Below are 20,172 nucleotides of genomic sequence, written 5' to 3'. Positions count from 1 at the left end.
GAGGAAAATCAAGCTTTAGCCAAGGCAGGATTAGAAGCTTTCTGTACCAAGTGTGATTTTTGTGTGCTGACCTAACTTCAGAATTTTAGCTTCCTGTGTGAAATGGAAACATTGTCTACATATGTATTCATGCCTAACCGTATGTCAGCAAGCTCTGGATTTAGTAGAACTAAGCATACTTCAGAGGACCTATTATGTTTAATGATTTGATAATGGATTTTAATTCTGAGGAGCATACATAACCTGAATTTTTTCAGGGTTCTTTCAGGATTAAATCCAGCCTTAAAGGTTAAGGTAGTGGGAACCATGCCTACTCTTTAACACTCACTTCACTAGGTGAGGAAATGGAAGTGTAAGCTCCTTGAGTCATTTACCTGACGTCTCACAGTATGTCTTAGTAAAGCTATGACTGTAGATGGTATGGTGCAGATTCGGGCCTTCAGAACTGGTCATCCTACAACTTGCTCTTGTAATGAGCACTAAGTGTCTAGTTTTTATTAAGAACATAACTGGTGAATGTTTGTCCATATAATTGTAGCTGTTTTCTCCCTCTTTCCTTGTTTTCCCATGTCCCCCTTCTTCTCCCTCCCCTCATGTGTATTTTCTTTTGTTTTTACCTTAGGATTGCTTACAGCGCTCCTTTAAGGCCCAGGTTTTTTCCTGCCCTGCTTGCCGGCATGATCTCGGCCAGAATTACATCATGATTCCAAATGAGACGCTACAGACTCTTCTTGACCTTTTCTTCCCTGGCTACAGCAAAGGGCGGTGATCTGCGTGCTTCTGTGTTGTTCCTGGTGGCTTTTGGACAGTATCAGTCTAAAATGAGTGGGGAGGGTTAAAGCAATGCTGGACCACGTCTCTCATCGGGAAGCAGCTGCTCCTCTTTGCCACAGCCATCTTCCTGTGTGTGTAGTAAGAGGCCCATTCTCAACTGTCTTTTAGATTTCAAAAGGTAGTTCTTCTCAGTAACAACTCATCTTAATGAATGAAGAGTCAAAGCCTCCACTGTAGTTGATGCCCAGTTTATGATTTATTTTGCAACTACCTCAGGACAGAAAAGATTTATGGGGATTTTGAAAATCATTGACTAATAGTTAAATGAGATTTTAGCTACACACTGCCTCCCAAATATTAGTTGTGCCTGTTTCTTGTAAGACAGATGAGATTGTTGCAATGAACGCAGCTTCTGTGATATGCATAATACTTTTTTAATGTGTCTATTTCCATCACAGTGTGTGTTTTACAAGAACAGGTTCACTTTTTAACTCATTTGTGATCTCCATTGTGGTTTTTTTCTGGTGTTTTATGCAAATTGACTACTAATGACTAATGAGAACAATATGAATGCATTGTTGCTGCATTAGTGTAATGTGGTGTGGGTTTGCAATGACAGAGGTGTCTGAAGCTCTAGTTGTAAATGTTTATGAAAAGCCACTTCTGTCGTAGTCTGGCCGCTTTTAGTCATTCTTACTAGTTGTTTCCATCTGCAGATTATGAGGGCTGTGCTGACTTTGGAGAAGATTGAAATTGCTTCACATTGTGATCCTAAATTTTATATTCACTATATTCCTTAAGAGTATTCCTTAATAAATATTTTATGATCAGACAACGGCACATTTAGCTTTACTTGTTTACATTCTTCTGGCTTGTTCTATGGAGTTTTGTAAATCAGTTTTTGGCTTTCATTGTATCTTATTGAAATATTTTACTCTGATTTTGGTATGAAAGCTAGAATGAAGTCTGACACAGTAAAGACACATTTCACCTTTGACTTAATTGTAAATGGGGATATTTTTCAAAAGAACATGCTGATTGTTCTATGATATGCAACTACTTTTTGAAGATTTTCATTAATTTTTATTTATGGGTATATATATGTTCTTGCATGTCTGTATATATACTTTGTGCATGCATGCAGGTGCCCACAGAGACCACAAAAGGGCATCAAATCCCCTGGAACTGGAGTAACAAGTGGTTAGGAGCCACCCAATGTGGATGCTGGGACATGAACAGCATGTGCTCTTCCTTGCTGGGCTGTTGCTCCATCCTTTGGTATATGCAGCTTTTATCTTTGTTTTTTTTCTTAGTATTTTGAGTGCTACTTCATATTTCAGAAGTGAGACTATTTCAGAAAGTGGGTCAAATACACATAGATGTATACACACATCTATTGTCAACAATTTATTAAATATTTATTATTGAATATTGTTATTTAATATTCAGTATAAATGTTGAAAGTTGTATTATTCACTTGTTTTTTTTTTTTTTTTTTTTTTTTTTTTTTTTTTTTGAGACAAGGTCTCCCTATGTATCCCTGGCCAACCTGGAACTCACTAAGTAGATCAGGCTAACCTGGAACTCATAGACATCTGCCTGCCTCTGCCTCCTGCATGCTGGGACTTACATATTTTTGTGTGTATTAACATAATCCTTCCAACCATTAAGAGGCAGGTATTATTAAGCCCACCCTTGCTTGTGCAGTAGACTGGGGTAACTGCAGTCCTAACCTGTACTTTCATCCTGTGTAGGCTCTCACCTCAGGATAAATGGAAAACTAATTTTTGTTTTTTGCTTTACTACATTCAATTCAAAGTAAGGTTCTGGGGAACACAGTGTCATCATTAGCTGTTAAATTTGCCAATAGAAAGGAGTAATTATTGCATACCCTTTCCCATGAGTCATTAATCAAGATGCCCCACTTGTGTGTTGGGGGGTGCATTTTCTCAAGTGAGGTTCCCTCTTCCAAAATGACACTAGCTTGTTGTCCTTTCTATTGGCAAATTGAATAGCTTGTTCGTCTGTCTCTTATGGAGAGTATTTTCTCAGTGTCTTTTGAAATAGCCTCTTTTAATCAATTAAAGCATCTAGATTTTTCTGTCTGGGGAAGCTTTAATATTCCTTTTAGTTTCTGTGTTGAGAAGCATGTTGACTCTACCATTACCCCCATCCTTTATGCCAGACTTACAAAGAATGCTTGCATCTGAGCCTGTGGTTGCTCAGAAAGCTGGCATCAGTGTGGGGTAAAACCCTCAGCTGCAGCACCACGGGGGAAGTCTGCCCTTTTCTAAGGATGACTGACCACTCCTGGGCCTCTGCATTTCACCCTGTTCTCTAGGAGTTCATGACTTCAGTTGTCACATAAAAGTACTTTGATCTCACCAAGTTTTTTGTTTTTCCCAATGGTCTTTCAAAGCACCTTTTATAGAAAATGAAAACTGTCATACTCAGATGTATACACATGCTTTTACTAGTGCAATGAAAGTTCAGTGCACAAGACTGAAGCTGCACTCAATTTTCTCTTGTGTCTGTTGTGAAAGCATGTGGCCTGTTAATTGCACCCAGTTGATTCCTTTCATGCAGTTCCATTAAAAAGCTCTTTGAATTTGAAGATTGTTTGCTTCCATGGAAAGACACCCCACACCATCCAGGGGCTTTGATGGATCCCCTTTCTGCTCCTCACCTCCCACCTGCTCCAAAGCCTCCACTCCCTCCCTTGTTTGCTCAGAACTCTCCTGTTCCTGCCATTGTTTCTGTGTACTTGGTCCAGTGTTTTCTCCTATATGGGCCCACAGTGCAGCTTCCCTACTCTTAGAAAGGGTCCTGGATTAACACACTCCAGTACTTCCAACCCCAGCCTCTTTGATAGACCTGATGAGTAGGGGTGCCCATCAGTGCTCTCATACCATTGAGTTCTGTTTATTTTGTTTACTAGAATGAGGCTCTAGATTTTCCACAAAGGGCAAGAGGTCAGATGAGTCAGACATGGACCGAGGTGCTTGTGATAACACTGCTCTCTGTTGAGTAAGGACCTGTGGGGCTGAGGCAATGGCTCAATTGGTAAAGTTCCTGACAAGCAGGCACGAGGACCTGAGTCCTCTAGAACCAATGTGAAAGGCCACAATGGCAGCATGCACCTGTGACCTGGGAAGAGGAGGAAACAGGTGGCTGGCTGGCTAGCCTAACTGAATTGCTGAACTTTAAGATTAGTGAGAAACCCTTCCAAAAAATAAAGCTGGAAAACCATAAAGGAAAGATCCATGACATCTACCTTTGTCCTCTGCACATGGACACACCTGCACTCATATCTACAAGTACAAACAGTAAAAGTGATGCAGGAAGCTATGAAAACAGGTCTTTAAGTTATGTGACAGGTTGAATGAATGTACACCAAAGGGCATATAGGGTGGCATTTTATTGGTGGGATATTGTTAATGTAATTTGTTATCAATTTCATCTGAATCCTTTGCTACCCAGACATAACAAATTAACCTGGGCAGTTTGTATGGATTAAACTCACCACAGGAATCATAAATGATGTGTGGAGCTAGGCAAGCAAGGTAACTGTTGACACTGTATGGTCAGTGTCACAGACTGTGTGTGTGTATATGTGTGTCTCTGTGTGTAATGTCTGTGTTGTATGTGTCTGTGATTCCTTGATGTGAACCTCAGAAAGTAGGTACATGTCTTTACAAAGTAAGGAAATGAAATTCTTAATACACAGATTGCTCTTTAAATAGGCTTCAGCTTTCAGAGCAGTTTGAGGTTTGCAGAACTGAGCAGAAAGTACTCTTGAGCTCTGCAGCTGGCTCCCTGCCATGCCCTCCAGTCCCTCTGCTTTTAATACTTTGTTAGGGTATGTTGATTCCAATGGATGAACGAATATCGGTTCATTCCTAAAATCCATAACAATAAGGCTCATCCACTTCAGATTCTGTTCAAGAAGAATTATAAGCGCTCTCTAATGTTCATTCCAATTTGCTTACTTATGTTTGCATGTTTTGCTTTGTGGTGCTAGAGATTGGACCCAGAGTCTCATATGTGCCAGTAAAGGCTCTGACACTGAGCTACGTGCCCAGTCCAACATCTCACAATTTTGAAGTTAATTTTTAACAGAGAAACAAGGCATCTTCTTTGATGGGGAATAAATTGAAATATTTAATGGATTTGTACAAATATTCCCCTTGGCAACAGTGATGTAGAAGAAAGGGTTGGGCTACCAGGTTGCCTATCAAAGTCACCCACTATCATTTAAAAAACACTGCTTTTATGGAAAACCTTTGCCAGTTCTTGGCACCAGATCCTGCCTCCTGCCACATTTTCTGAGCATACCTTTGTTTGAGTCATTAGAGAGGAGAAATCTAATTCTAAAATAGCAGAGATTTCTTGCCCTCCCTGAGAAGTGGGAGAGGCTTCAGGGGACATGCTTTTAAAGATGCATGAGGCAACAGCTGGGAGGCACTTGAATAGGGACTAGAGTGTATCAGGGTCCTCAGGAGGAACAGAACAGACAGAATTATAAAGAGGGATTCATTAAATCAGCTTACACAGGAGAGGCTGGGTAGTCTCAACAATGACTACACCGGAGAGGCCAAGAATCTGTAGCTACTCAATGCAGTCTGCTGTTGAAGGCCTGTAGGATTCCTGGAGAACCACTGGTCTTTAGTCTGTTTTGTGGAAGGCTGAAAGAAGTGCTGGATGGCTGCAGCCAAAGCCATAGAGTAGATGCAATCATAGGCAAGGAGCATACATGGGCAGGCAGAGTGGGACTGCTTCACATCTGGGCTGCTGATCAAAGGTGTTGTGCTGTGGAATAATCCTCTTGTACACTGTAAGGATTTGTCACAGGAATTGGTTTAAAAAAACACTGATTGACCAGTAGCCAGGCAGAAAGTATAGGCAGGGTGACCAAACTAAGAATGCTGGGAAGAGCTGAGTCAGAAGTCACCAGCCAGATGCAGAGGAAGCAAGATGAGAATTCTGTACTGAGAAAGGGACCAAGCCACATGGCTAAATATAGATAAGAACTACGGGTTAATTTAAGTGTAAGAGCTAGTTAGTAATAAGCCTGAGCTACTGGCCAAGCATTTATAATTAATATTTAAGCCTCTGTGTGGTAATTTGGAAAGTAGCTGCTGGGTATTTGGGAGTTGCTGGTGGGACAGAAACTTCCGCCTTTAGTGTTGCTCATACTCCTTTCTGGAAATACCCTCAAAGACCTTCCCAGGGACAGTGTCTTAGTTAATTTCTAGATCCAGTCAAGATTAACCATCACAAAGAGTAAGTAATAAAGGTGACATGAAGCAGTCAGTGAAGTCAGATAGAAATCACATTATTAACAAGGAAGGGGCACCAGCAAGGAAAAGCCACATGATCATAAATCTTAGGGCACCCTACACTTAGCTAGCATTGAACAATTGGTCCTTTAGTCCCTTGGGGTTTCTTTGATGATCCTGGGGCCCTTGTCACCAACCCTACTCTCAAATCACTGCCTTCTGGATTTAGTTTTCAAAGTCAGGGCTTTGGGACATTCATTCATGTCTCCAGCATCCTTAGCCATGTCCCTAGATTTGGGCTCATGCATAGTGCCCTTCCAATTGTATTACTTGGTTGGAGGTAGTGAACCTGGTGATGGTGTTTCCCTGACTTGGTTCAGGCAGGATTGAGCCTAGCAGATAGATCAAAGTGCACAGTGAGTGTCAATACCTTATTTGGAAGCAGCTATGGAAGCCTCTGGATCTCTTAAAGCAGTATAATTCACCTTAAAGGGCTGAGAATGTTACTCAGAAGTAGAGGGCTTATCTAAGGCAAGGAAGGCCTTCAGCTAGATCCCCAGGATTTTCCTGGCCCACTCCACCCTACACCACAAATTGGCATAAAACTGACAAAATTCCAACCCCTGAAGACCCATCCATTGAAGACCTATGTTCTAGAAAGATCTCTAAAGCAAAGAAAGATGAAATGCAGTCTTATCAGAAGAGGGGCATGATATATCCAATGGCAAAATACATATATTCTTGGCCACATATAGAATTTAAAGTGTTCCTTTCTGGGTGCAAAATCACTCGAGATAAGTAGTTTGGAAACTAAAACATCTGCTCTTTGGGTGGTCTGGAGAGCATTGGGCTGGCTAAACACTGAATCAGGTATGCTTCCAAGCATTTGGAGTACATTGTTTCCATTAAGAGCCAGGGCCCTCTTGGGTCCTTGTGTCCTTTAAGATGAGGACCATGAGACAGGAATGGCCAGTTCATAGGACACAGGCACAGGCCTTTCACAGACTCCTGTCTAAACTGCTCAAAGACACTTCTACACACAGCTTTGTACTCATTGTACAGCTAAGAATAGCTGGAGGGCTAAACTTTAGGATATCTGTTTTTACCAGAATAAACAAAAAACTTTTTAATTAGGGGCACATTCTACATGAAGCCTGAGGCTGTCTTTAAGACTTGGTGTTTTTGCACATAACTTAAAAAGATCTGTTCACAGCAGCCATTGCAAGTACTGGTTTCCATGCAATGACTCGGGGTCATTCCTTTATTCACAAGATATTAGTTCTAATTGAACACAACATAGGAAGCCCTCAGTGCTAAGAATCCAGTGATGACTGCTGTTCTCAGGGCACTGAGTCTATAAGGCAGAAAGACAAAGAACTGAAGAATTAACAAAAATAGTTTTTTAAAAAGAGGGAACAAATTGCGGAGATAGGAAATGAGAAGTCGCCCGTTTCTCAGGGAGTTGAGGAAAACCTTCACGAGGTACTGAGGGAACAGGAACCAAGCCAAGTGTGGGGGCTGGGACTTGAGGGGCCAGTGCTCTAGGTGGAAAATCCCCTGCAGACCAAGACCCAGAGGTGGGAGAGAACCAGCAAAGCATGAGGTAAGCACAAGAGGCATGATAATGCAAGGACAAGTGGTTACCTGTGTTACCTTGTGAAAACAAGTAGCTGGAGAAACGGCCTTAGCAACCAATCACAAGCACTTTAGCGAAATATAACACTGCTTTTGGCTCCATCTAATATTCACATGCTGGTACTTCCGGAGAAAGGACCATTGTGCTTGGATGCTCCCCTATGCTCAGAAAATGGTTTCCTCCTTGGGAAAGGCAGTCTTCAGGTTTGCTGGTTGCCATGGCACTGTGGACTCCTGCTTGGCTGACAGGCACCAGAACTAGGTTCTAATGCTGGCTTTCCCTCTTACACCAAGTGTGACCTCCGGCATCTCGGCATATTTTGTGAGGACCAAATGTGACATTCAGGTACTTAGTACCTGAGAAATGCTCAATAGCTCTTATTTATTAGTGGAGGGGGGACAAAAAGGGAACCAGGGACTCCATTGCTTTGGTCCTGTTTTAGTTAGGCTAAAACAAGTTGTTCTATATGCTTTTTATGTGGGAGATTATGTGGACTATTGCACAGAATTCACAAGAGCACACAAACCTGCTCAGGTCACTAGCTAGCATGAAGCTTAGTGGTTGAGTAATTGTTGGGGTGAGCTACCAACAAGGAGGCAGAGAACATCACAGCAACACAGTAGCTGTCAGGTAAGACCATCACAAATGATTGCTATTTAGAGGACAACTAATTTGTGGCAGGTAGGCTAGCTGCCCACTGCAAACTCATCCTTTCCCTTTTCTTGATAAACATTTCATCTCGGGCAGCAGCATGCCCAAATAGAACTCTCCATATTCCCTTGTAGCAAGGAGTGAGGTTCTTGTTAAAATGTAAGCAGAAGTTACTGGGTGGAAGTGTTTGGAAAGATGGAATATGCCTTTTGCATTTTGTTTTTCTCTTCATCTAGCTGGCATATGTGATACCTGGATATAGAGCAGCCATCTTAAGGTCATAAGGTATGGACTATATGCAAAAAATGCAGGAAAACATGATTAAAGCGTTGGTGCATCCAGAATAGCTTAGTCCTAGCAACCTGATTGAGGTGACAAAGGAATGGACAGACATACAGACAGACATGCTGAGCTCAGGGGGCCATGCTTGTTCTAATGAAGTGACACCAACTACATAACAACCTGGAACTTCAAGTTTATTTACTATGCACAGCATGAGGAGTTAGTTGTCTCAACAGGAGATCTGCGTAGGGAAAGTCTCAGATTACAGTCACCCAGGAAGAGGAAGCTGTGATCTCTAGTTTCTGCACACACTACCAACATGTGCACAAGGACAAGGAACTCTGCTAATTTCCTGAGCTTGGTTGGCATGGATAAGGCTTTGTCAGTTCCCGTCAGTCTGAGGCACTGGTCCTTGTCAATAACACACATTCACTTAGGATTTCATCCACTCCTTCTACATTTACTCAAGGCTTCCTCCACAAAGGACCACCAGCCCTTGGCTTATCAGTCTCTGGACTTACTACCAAATGAGTCAAAGAAACAGCTACTTGAACTTACTCTACAAGTTGAGGTTAAGTTACAAATGGCCCATAATAAAAGGGCCAGCATGGCCTTCTCTGGTAAGCAGGCATCCAAACTATCTTCAGCCAGTCAAAAGCAAGGGTAAAAATGTAAATGTAGCTATTGGATTGGGTGCTCTCACTACCCTTCAGTTCCCTCTGAGTCTGGGGCATCATGGGTATGAAAATAAAATGGGAAGGCATATTCAAATTCAGTTTTATTAGAACACTAATAAAGCAGATAAAAAAAATCCACACAGTGAAAGGAAAACACTCAGAAATGCTATGACAGATCAGGCACATTAGTGAGGAAGAATTCTTCAGTGTATACAAAATGTAAACATTGGCCCTGGGATTTCCCAGAGGGCACAGTCCACAAGGACTTATTTGGAACAAAAAGAATGTCTATCGAATTCCAGCATAGGCTCTGACCTCTGCAAACTTCTTGAATTAAAAGGTTAAAATTGCTAGCACACCCCAAAATTCCTATTTATAAAACTAAATGGCTCCCAATCAAGGCAACAGGAACAGCAACTGCCTTACAGCAGGTAGCTACCACTCACCATGCTAACTGTGTTCACATTACCTTGAAAGATTACCAAAATATACAGCATATAAACCTCCTGCTTGAGCCATGGGCAGGAGAAGAAATATCCTTGCTTATCAAATGCTCCATTAGGAGGCATCAAATCAGTCCTTTGAACTCAGGGAGGAAGGACTAAGAGGAGGCCCTTTTCTGTTCGGAAAATGGAGACTCATAGACCTCCATGGGTGGGCAGGTGCAAACCAGGTGCTGATCTCCATAGATGTCATCGATCCGAGCAATGGTTGGCCAGAATTTGTTCTCTGGTTTCACGAAGGGCTGAAATGGAAAAGATGCAAGTTCTGGGATGTTCTGAGTTTTCCTTTGGGGGAAAGGAGGATGTAGCAATTGATGTTCCCACAGCCCAAGGCACCACTGGCCCAACAAGTGCTAAAAACCACATTTTTCACAATTTCAACTTTCGAGTCTTGTGTCTATACCTCTGGAACTATGCCTTTCCCACATAAGAATCAAAAAGGAAAGGAAGGGGGCTGGAGTGATGGCTCATTGGTTAAGAGCATTTACTGATCTTGAAGAGGACCTGGGTTCGGTTCCCAGTACCCAGGTAGCTTACAACATCCTGAAATTCAAGTTCCAGTAAATCTGAAATATCCTTCTCACCTCCACGAGCTTCTGCATGCACAGAGTGTATACACACATACACACCTTTAAAAGAAAACGATCACACAAGTCCACCTCTCTGCTGGATGCAGTAGGGAGCACACTGCTCCACTAATCAGGATTGCTGCTAATCCCCTGCTCCTGTGGGTTCCCAGGCCTGTGACTGATGCCCCGAGGGAGCTCAGGTGACCCTCAAAGGCCAAGTCTTCCCCTGTTTCTCATCACAGTCCACATTTCACCCGCCGTCGCAGATACACTTTTTATTATAAGACTGTAGGAGGGAGACCCTCAGGGGGAAGGGGGCTGTAATAACACCCTGGTTGGCAGAGTTCAGTTTGGAGAACTTACCAGTGGAAATGCTGCCACCTCTCTAGAATAGGGCCGATCCCAGTGGGAGGATGTAACACAGGTCAAGGAGTGTGGAGACATCTGGACAGAGAAATGGTGGCAGAAGGTCAGGTCAGAACAATGTGCCACCTTCTCCCACACCTCACCCCAAGCACAGAGCTGATGGAAGCCCACAGAGAGGAAGCTTCTGTTTTGGTTGATCTGCGCAGTGGGTGGAGGTGTTAGTAAAATTGTTATGAGGAAATATGTCAAATAGAAAAGTTGGATAACCTACTGAGCATATCTACCACCCAGTAAGAGCAAATGAGCATTTTTCCCCCCTAAGAATCACATTTGCTTCACCTTTTAAAGTAAAATAGCAGGCACAGCTGATACTGTCCACATGCTCACTTTGCCTCTCCATCCCCATCTCCACCCATGATGAGCACTAATCCTGAACCTGGTGACTACCATTCCCACTGTTCTTATACCATGCACACAGAGCGTAAGTTGGTACACTTGACAATGTAGCATCATCCTCTGAGGAGTATTCTCCCTTTGGTGCAGTATTTCAAGCAAGGTCCTTGCCTTCTAGCATCTCCACAATGCACCTCCAGCCAGGTAGTTCTGAATATACCGCAGCATCTCATTCTCTGGCTTATAGCCATAAAGATGCCACTGCTGTCCACCATATGTTCTCAAGCTGTCTCCTCCTGCTTAATGTTTACACTGAACCAGAAACATGGGACATGAAAAGTAATGTGTTTTGGAAGAGGTTGGGGAAATGTTCAACTTTCTTCCACATGGGCCATAAGCACTGAAAAACTCCCAGGTTGAATCAAATACCAATTAGTTTGTTCTCAGGTTGCTATGCCAACACAAAAACTATTTCTATAGAGCGCTCAGGAAGGAAGTGAACAAATGGTACTGTGACACACTCTTGACTACACTGTACCAAACAATGATAACTCTCCAACCAGGTAGCCTCCTTCCTCCACCCGCTCCTTTCACAATCAGTTGGGTACAGGTAGAGTCCACAGCTCCTACAACCAAAATCCACCCGACTAACCACCACTGTGCCATTCAAGAAGATAGAAACAGCTAACTGTGTTTCTTGTAATTGTCTCATGCTAGGCAAGAATCTAATCTTCACAGAGAGTTCGGGAATGGTTAGCACACTCTTCAGGTACCACTTTCAATTCTGTGGGATGCTTTGAATGAATCACTAGCACTCGCATACCTTCAGGGGGTTGACCCTAGGGTCAATGCGGCCCTCCTCTATGTCGGCTATTTCTTGCCGGATGCTGATCATAGCATCACAGAATCTGTCCAGCTCTGCCTTGTCTTCTGACTCAGTGGGCTCAATCATGAGAGTCCCTGCCACAGGCCAGGACATGGTAGGGGCATGAAATCCTGCAAAAGGAGACCAGAGGAATGTGTATAAGTCAAAAGACAAAAAATTACCATTTTTTTAATATGGCATTTTACAAGGACAAATATTGAAGTGTTAGCAGGCCATCATGAAAGAATTGAGTGGGATTTTCATTTCACTTGGTGTTTTAGAATCTTTCTAGACTGAAGTTGACACTCAGCTGCAGAGCATATGCTTGGAATACCCCAGGTCTTAGGTTCAAACCACAGTACCTCAGAAGGAGGAGGAGGGAGAAGAGGAGGAGGAGGAAGAAGAAAAGCACCCTTTAATGATAGTGTGTTACAATGAAGAGAATCAACCTATGGAAATGTAATGAGAAGGCAAGCAAACATCACTGTCCCCATTGGCCATGTGAAGGAACTAAGACTTGGTCAGGATGTGTAAAACGTTTGCGGTTTTCTGAACATAGTATAAACACACCTGAAGTTTCTGTGTAAGTTTTCATTTATAAGATGAAGTAAGTAAGAGTCAAAAAGAGTAATCTAATTGGCTAAAAAAAAACCATACAAGAGTTGACATATTGACTGACCTCTCTTCTGTACTTCAGAACTTGATAGCTACTTATGACCTGATCTAAGGGCCATACTGGAATTTTCAAGAGGATTCAGTTTGTGCTTGGCCCTTCCCCAACTTGGTTTGCCAGCCTATGTTGAATACTCAAGGGAGGCCTTGCCCTTTATGAGGAGTGGGTGGGTTTGGGATGGAGGGAGAAGGAGAGGGAGAAAGAGAGGGAGGGGAAACAGTGGCAGTGTGTAAAATGAAAAAAAAAATTTAAATAAACAAGTAAACCTTAAAAAGAAAAGCTTCAAGTGTCAGATGAAATTTCAGTTTCTGAGATAATTCAATCATCACTTATTTAAATAGAATGCAAGAACATAAAGCAGTCTTCCCAATAATACATCCACAGTCATCTGGTCATTCTTGTAGTCTCTGCATTTGGCCTAAGAAGCCTTCACACTCACATTTCTGCATCCTTCAGTAACAAGCAGCAATGCTTTTAATATATGAACAAGCTGAAAACTTGTTTTAATAATTTGCCTTTGACAACACTAGCTGTATTTTATCCCACCAAAGTGGCCAAGCTTCAGCCAAACTGGGTTCAAATATAGAAATCATAGGTTTTAACCAATTGCACTTTCTCTATAATTAACTTGATTTTCTCCATGTCTCTTCTATTTTTCTGTCCATGAAGAGTTACATTAGATTATTCTTATCAGTCTTGTGTTTCAGGAAATCACTTCCACTCTACCTCCAAAAAAAGAAAGCAATGAACTTTATGTATTTAGACTGAACAATTGATTATCAATACTGAGAAACAGATTTTCAAGCCTCTTACAAATGCTAGATAAAAGACTGTATGGAAGATGGTTGTCATATTTTCACAATAAGCCATCATTAACTATTGATATGCTTTTTGTCAAAAAAAAAAAAAAAAGGCTTATCAGGAAAGGACTTTATCTGTACTGTTATCTTCGGCCCCATCATCGTGACAATCACCCAGACCACTTCTCATCATCAACTTAAAAGCATTTCGACTCAACACTTGTCAACGCAAAGTGCTTTTCTAGTCATCATCGTAAATAAGACCAGAAAAGTGTGCTTTCACTTCTGTCGATCTTGAGACTTCCAAATGTAGCAAATTTAGATGTTCATCTTGAGAAGAAGCTGGAGTGAAATATCAGAGTTCAATATCCCCCTAACTTTGATAATTTATCCTTTTACATAGGTCTGAGTAAACCAGATGTTTCTTTGCATTCTAATACTAACAGGACAAGTGTTCAATAATGGTTTTGAAAAACTGCAGAGAATGATGGATATAATAGATACTTCCTATCATCAAAACCAATTTCAATCTGACATATATATATATACACATATATATATATATATATAAAATCATTGCTGATTTGTTTTCTCTATTTTCTTTTTAGAGTTCAGTTAAAAATCTAAATAAAGCAATACAGTTCATGATTTCAACCCTGAAAAAAAAAAAAAAGAGTCAAAAAGATATTTTCCTGGACGAAAGAACACAGCTTTCCCTCATTTCACAGACAAATCTGTGGACCCTGTTTTGGTGTATAGTACTAGAGATTGAACCCAGGACCTTGTTCATGCTCATGTAGATTTCCCATCCCATCTCTGAACTGACTTCAAGATGAAACACGACCCTGTTGATGCACCTCCCAGAGGATCTTGCTTCAGAAAACAGAGGTTCCCAAGTTCTGACAGGTCTTATCATTACACGGGATGCTATTGTCATGCCTCCATGCCTTAATCGACTAGCTTCCAGATATTCTTTTAATAGAAATAATCAAGTAAACAAGTATTTTGTATCGAGGTAACCACATAGCCCCTATAGATTCTTCAATGATGTCTGCTTTATCACACATCCATCCATCTTATTTTTAAAATCTGTTTATGTGTACTTAGCATGTCTGTGAGTGTACCTGCGCGTGCACGTGTGTGTGTGTGTGTGTGTGTGTGTGTGTGTGTGTGTGTGTGCGCGCGCGCGCATGCGCGCGCACCTGCCTTTTGGGAATTTACTGTCATTCCACCATGTAGGTCCCTTTTGGGAATTTGCTCTCATTCCACCATGTAGGTCCCAGGGATAGAACTTAGGACCCCAGGCTTAGCAGCATGAGTCTCTACCCACTGAGCCACATTGCCAGTACCATCTTATTTTTTATATAGTTCAAAGAACACTGCATCTATCGGAACACTTCATTTTGTAAGCAATTCAGAATGTCCATCAGTAACTCAAAGTCAATATTCATGCATTCTGTAATAAACCTCACAGTGAAATATACAGATCTTAGCTAAACCATTTAATGGGCTTTGACAAAAGCATACATCTGTGTCACCTAACCAGCAAGAAGTTGTTTTGTCCTTTAAAGCATAAACTGATTCCATTACCCATTAAAATTTGTCCTCAATTTCTTACGTGGGCAAATTTAATCCATATTCTACTTTAGTGATTGCCACATCTGGAACCATTCATACCTGGAACCATACATACCTGGAACCATCCACGTACTATTCTAGAAACAGATTCCTGGGTCTTGACCCTAACCCAGGAAGGGAGGTGCCCAAGGTGAAGCCTGAACCTTAAAAACTCCTGGCAGATTGGGATAAGTTTGAAATGTTGGTCCCAAACTAGGGTGCCCCAAAGGCTGTGAAGGTGACTGCATAGTGTAGTTCCTAAGCCTCCCCGAGAATCTGAGGTGTCAGTGTCTCAGTATACATGGCTGTTTTAGTCAATGTCACTTAGGAATACATGCTATGTGCTAGGAACCTGGACAATTCTGGGCTTTGGACAAGTGTGGAAATCTTTCCATCAAACATCAGAATTGTGTCAAGGTCAAGAGATGTGGTATGACTTGAAAATAGTGAGTAGTAACTTCAACGGCCACTCTTCTTAGCTCCCCCTCTCCCTGTGCATGTGCTGCGGTTAGCTGCATGACTAGACAACATATCCAAGAACTGTATGTGCTGCTCCCTACTGGCCGTTACTCAGCCCCTGGCCAGGAGATGAGTCAAAAGGAACGGAGGGGGACTGCTGCTGTCAGCTCAGAGGGGTGCCAGGAAGAGACAGTGAGGAACCGATTGTTAATTTCAGTACTAACCACTTTCTCTGATATTCCCGTCTATTGTATGTAATTCTGCACAATAGGATCATCCATTTATGGGGAGTCATGTGTGGACCTCTCATTAAGATGCATCAGGAAAACTGTGTAAAATTTCCCAATCCACATTTCTTCTTAAAACAAGTCATTAAGGAGCTGGAAAGATGACTCAGTGGTTAAAAGCACTTCCTGCCCTTGCAGAGAACCTGGGTTCAATTCCCAGCATGCAGTACCCACATGGTGGCTTACAACCAACCACCTCTAACTTCAGTTCCAGGTGATCTGATACCCTTTACTGACTCTGGCCTGGGCACACATGTGCTGCACTTACATACGTGTAGACAAAACACAAACACGTGGGGGGAAAAGCCATTAACTTCAGATAGCGCTCCACATGTATTCATAGACAGATGGTTTGATTAGTAGAATACTCAGTGTGCAACCCCGAGGACTTGAGTCTGGTCCCCAGCACCGACAGGCACAGTAGCACTCATCTGTAACCTCAGAGCTAGAACACAGAAAAATGGATCCCCAGAGCTTGCTAGCCAACTACCCGAGCCAAATCAGTGAGCTCCAGGTCCAGTGAGAGCCTGCCTCAAAAGTCAAGTAGACAATAACAGAGGAAGACACCCCATGCCAAGTTCTGGCCTCTATATGCATGTGGACACATGTGCAAACAAACACCCATGTGCACATAAGAACTTGTACTCATTCATACACTATAATCACATACGAAAGCTAAAGACACCCTCCTCCCCATTTCTGAGAACTGAAGGTAGCTGGAAGTTTCTCCAGTCCTGCCCAGGCCCAAGATCATGACGAATCTCTCCCACTCACATCCTGCATCTGCTTGGTCCCAAGTAAACACACAGAGGATTATATTATATTATTATATTATTTACAAACTGTATGGCCTATTGGTCAGGCTTCTTGCTAGCTAGCTCTTACAACTCTCAACCCATTCCTATTAATCTATATGTTACCATGTGGCCGTGGCGTTACTGGTCTGCCAGCATCTTGTTGCTCCTTGGGCAGCAGGCCGATGTCTCCCAGACTCCACCCTTCTTCCTCTTGTCTTCAGTTTGAATGTACCGCCTAACCTTACCCTGCCCTGCCATAGGCCAATGCAGCTTTATTATCAACCAATCAGAGTAACACATATTCACAGTGTAGAGAAAGATATCCCACAACAGCAGAAGGATCCACAATGCAAGTTACTTTGATGAGGACCTTGATAAATGAATGCTATAACACCTAGAAGAGGTGTTCTTTGTGCAAAATACAAGCCTGCATTTCATCTCTGGAAGCAGCTCAAACGGCCGCCCCATGCCCCCGGCTCTCCACTTGTGCAGGTGACTTGTTCTGATCTACTGGCCTCACTCTACCAGCTTACCTCTTCACAAACTGTTTCCCGGGCCGGGGAGAGGAGTGAGGAGTTATTAGACAAAGGGCAACAGCAAGCATCTTCTTTGAGATTTAAACTTTTTTTTTTTTTTTTTTTTTTTTTTGAGACAGGGTTTCTCTCTGTAGCCCTGGCTGTCCTGGAACTCACTCTGTAGACCAGGCTGGCCTTGAACTCAGAGATCTGCCTATCTCTGCCTCCCCAGTGCTGGGATTAAAGGCGTGTGCCACCACTACCTGGCTGGGATTTAAATTTTAACAAGACATCTTGACTGTTTGAGGTTCCACAAGATGCACATGGACACCCTTTGAAGGGCAGGAGTGTGTAACCACAGGGGGAGTCAGTTTTTCACTGTGATTTTTGAAGGTGGTCAGTAAGTCCAAACTCCCCACTTACACCAGGGGTTAATTTACCAGGTGTCTGGACCTCCATTTGTGCTTCCAGGAAATGGTCCATAGTCTGTAGGAACAATTGTGTAAATGTCAAAAGCCACTTACCATAATCCTGGAGCCTCTTGGCAACATCTACAGCCTCAATATTGGCGGACTTTTTGAAGGGTCTTGTGTCCAAAATAAATTCATGAGCCACATACCCTGTTGAAGAACACGATGTCAGTTGAAGTTCCGTATCGACTTGTTTCACTCAAGTGAACAACTAAACAATTCAGCTCTTTATGGAGGTCCATGGGGACCAAGAGTCTAAGAGAACTTGAGATGGTTATAGTTGTCCATAAAGACTTCATTTACTCTACCACACGTGTGTCTGATTTTAGTTCACCACACACCAGCAAGCCTGGCGATGGATGGAGGGAGATAGGGGGTATTACTAGAATACTCAGCAGGAGATATCCGGAATTTCTATTCTGAAGACCTAAAATCTACTTGAAACAGTTCAACACAATCCTGATCCTTTTTATACAGATTCTTTCTAGAGCTAAGATTCATGGATGAATGCAGCAGCTTTACTTTCAAGGTTCAACAACTTCATCTGTAAGTACATGTCAATAAACATATATTCACAGGATTCATGCGTCGTTTTATGTGATTCTTCAGAGTGTCAGGTTTTGATGGCAGGCTACAGACCAAGAATTAGAAATAAGCGCTGCTAGCCAGATGTAGATCAAGACTGTCTTAAGACAAAACCCCAAAAGAAAGAATAGAAACAAGAGAAAGAAAAGCAAGAGGGAGAAGGGGTGAGGACACTGTCAATCAATCAACAAGCATCAATGAGACAGAACTCTATGGGGGTCAGTTCCCTTCGACCTGGTTTACAAACAGACTGTTCTTCTAGACCCGTCAGGAGCTACTGAGGACCCAACCATCAAGAATAAACTAGTGATGGCGCTGGAGAGATGGCTAAGCAGTTACGAGCATTTCCAGTTCTTCCAGAGGACCTGGTTTGGTTCGCAGCACCCATGCCAGGCAGCTCACAACTGTCTGTAACTCCAGCTCCAGATAATCTATTACCTTTTTCTGGCCTCCGAGGAAACTGCATTCTGCAAACCCCACACTCAGGCATACACACATATACATAATTTAAAATACCTTAAATAAAATCTTTAAGAGAATAAACTGTGAAAATAAGTCATCTTTAATAACCAATCATCATTCTTGGGAGCTTCCCAAATTCTACGACCCACCTGTTGGTAAGTTTCCTTAGTTGGTTTTATCAGCCTAGGAAGACAGGCCAGTGGGTAAGAACACTTACTATGCGAGGCTCTGGGTTCAAATCCCCAGCACCCATGTAAAATCAGGGCACAGCAATGTATGCCTGTATCCTCCATCAGGGGCAGCGGGTTGATGGGAAGTGACGGGGGTAGAGATGGGTAGTATCCAAGAACTTACAGGCCAGCCAGCCCAGCAATGAGATACCATCTCAAGGCAATAAGGCAGAGAGCGACAAAGAAAGGTGCCCAACATCCTCCTGAGGCCTCCCTGTGCATGTGCATGCCACCCACACACTCACGTGCACACAGGGTACATATACAGCCCCAGAAACATGCACATCAACCCAAACCAAATAACCTGTTTTACCGGCTCTCAGCCAACAGTGAACCTATTGACAAACTCCAGCCTTCAACACTAACTCCAGTCGCTAACAGCCCCTGAAGGCGGGCTAAACCACTCTGCTTTTTTTTTTTTAATAATGGATAAATACATGAATTTAGTCGTTAAACTTTAGTCTAGAAAACAAGAGTATGAGAGTGTGCGACTGCATACACGAAAGCTGCCTATTTTTAAAATACGGTTTCTAACAATAAGAAAGAACTTGGTTAACAATGAGACTCAAAACCAGAAAGGTCTATTTGTGGGTGAGTAAACTTAGAAAAATGTGCCCAACAGAATAATTATTAGATGGTGGTTTGAGGAGGAAAAAAAAAAATCACAAGAATCCCTGAGAGCTTATCAACTCCTAATTCCAGGATTCACAGTGTCCAGTGTCCGTCTCTGCCATTTCTCTTCTGCCTGCTACCCTGGGCACTTCAACACCAGCAGGAAGATGGCTAGTGATGTTTACTGTTCTGAAGGGCATGTGGCTAGCCTGAGGCTGGGAACGTACGTCAGCAGCTGAGGAGTCATTTGTTGGCAGGCCCAGAGGAGACTTGCAAGCAGAGATTCAGTGGCAATAGCTGAAAGCCTATCTGACCAAGTCAACCCTGCCCAGCATGGCTAAACCCAAGACTCCCATCTTCAGGGCCACCACCACCACAGACAAGTGGTTTGGGGGGAGCTCTGTTCCAAAAATGAGGTTCAGATGCTATTTTCTAAATGCACACTCTCATCCAAAGAGCATCCCTCTCTCTTAAGAGGCCTCTAAGACATAGCATTTAAGCTTGGGGATTCTCAGAGGCTGGACCCCAAGATGCCCTCCTTTCTTTGCAGACTTCAGAGAAAGATGTCCAGACCTACTGTGGCATATGGTAAGTTGGAGCAATTTAAGATAGTGGCTGTCTCCTCTAGGCCTAACCAGGACGGTGGCTAAGAGTGTGACAGACACCACGT

The 20,172-nt window shown here is 42.6% G+C and overlaps 2 protein-coding genes across 3 annotated transcripts in view; one reads left to right on the top strand and one right to left on the bottom strand.

Annotated features, from left to right (window-relative positions):
- The window catches only part of Uhrf2 (ubiquitin like with PHD and ring finger domains 2), an 87,278-nt gene extending 86,130 nt beyond the window's left edge, over positions 1 to 1,148 (top strand). For both annotated transcript variants that reach the window (XM_059259085.1, XM_059259093.1), the window contains one exon: positions 623 to 1,148. In XM_059259085.1, the coding sequence (XP_059115068.1) occupies positions 623 to 769 (147 nt within the window). In that variant the 3' untranslated portion in view covers positions 770 to 1,148. The remainder of the gene's footprint in view (positions 1 to 622) is intronic.
- Positions 1,149 to 9,387: 8,239 nt separating this feature from the next.
- Gldc (glycine decarboxylase) overlaps positions 9,388 to 20,172 on the bottom strand; it is an 89,366-nt gene continuing 78,581 nt past the window's right edge. The window contains exons 22-25 of the mRNA XM_059259076.1: positions 17,668 to 17,763; positions 11,954 to 12,126; positions 10,735 to 10,815; positions 9,388 to 10,044 (exon numbers count right to left, since the gene is read on the bottom strand). Of these exons, the coding sequence (XP_059115059.1) occupies positions 9,901 to 10,044; positions 10,735 to 10,815; positions 11,954 to 12,126; positions 17,668 to 17,763 (494 nt within the window). The 3' untranslated portion in view covers positions 9,388 to 9,900. The remainder of the gene's footprint in view (positions 10,045 to 10,734; positions 10,816 to 11,953; positions 12,127 to 17,667; positions 17,764 to 20,172) is intronic.

This window comes from Peromyscus eremicus, chromosome 1 (assembly GCF_949786415.1).
Source record: "Peromyscus eremicus chromosome 1, PerEre_H2_v1, whole genome shotgun sequence".
NCBI classification, from domain to species: domain Eukaryota; kingdom Metazoa; phylum Chordata; class Mammalia; order Rodentia; family Cricetidae; genus Peromyscus; species Peromyscus eremicus.
This window is presented reverse-complemented; position numbering and strand designations above follow the sequence as displayed.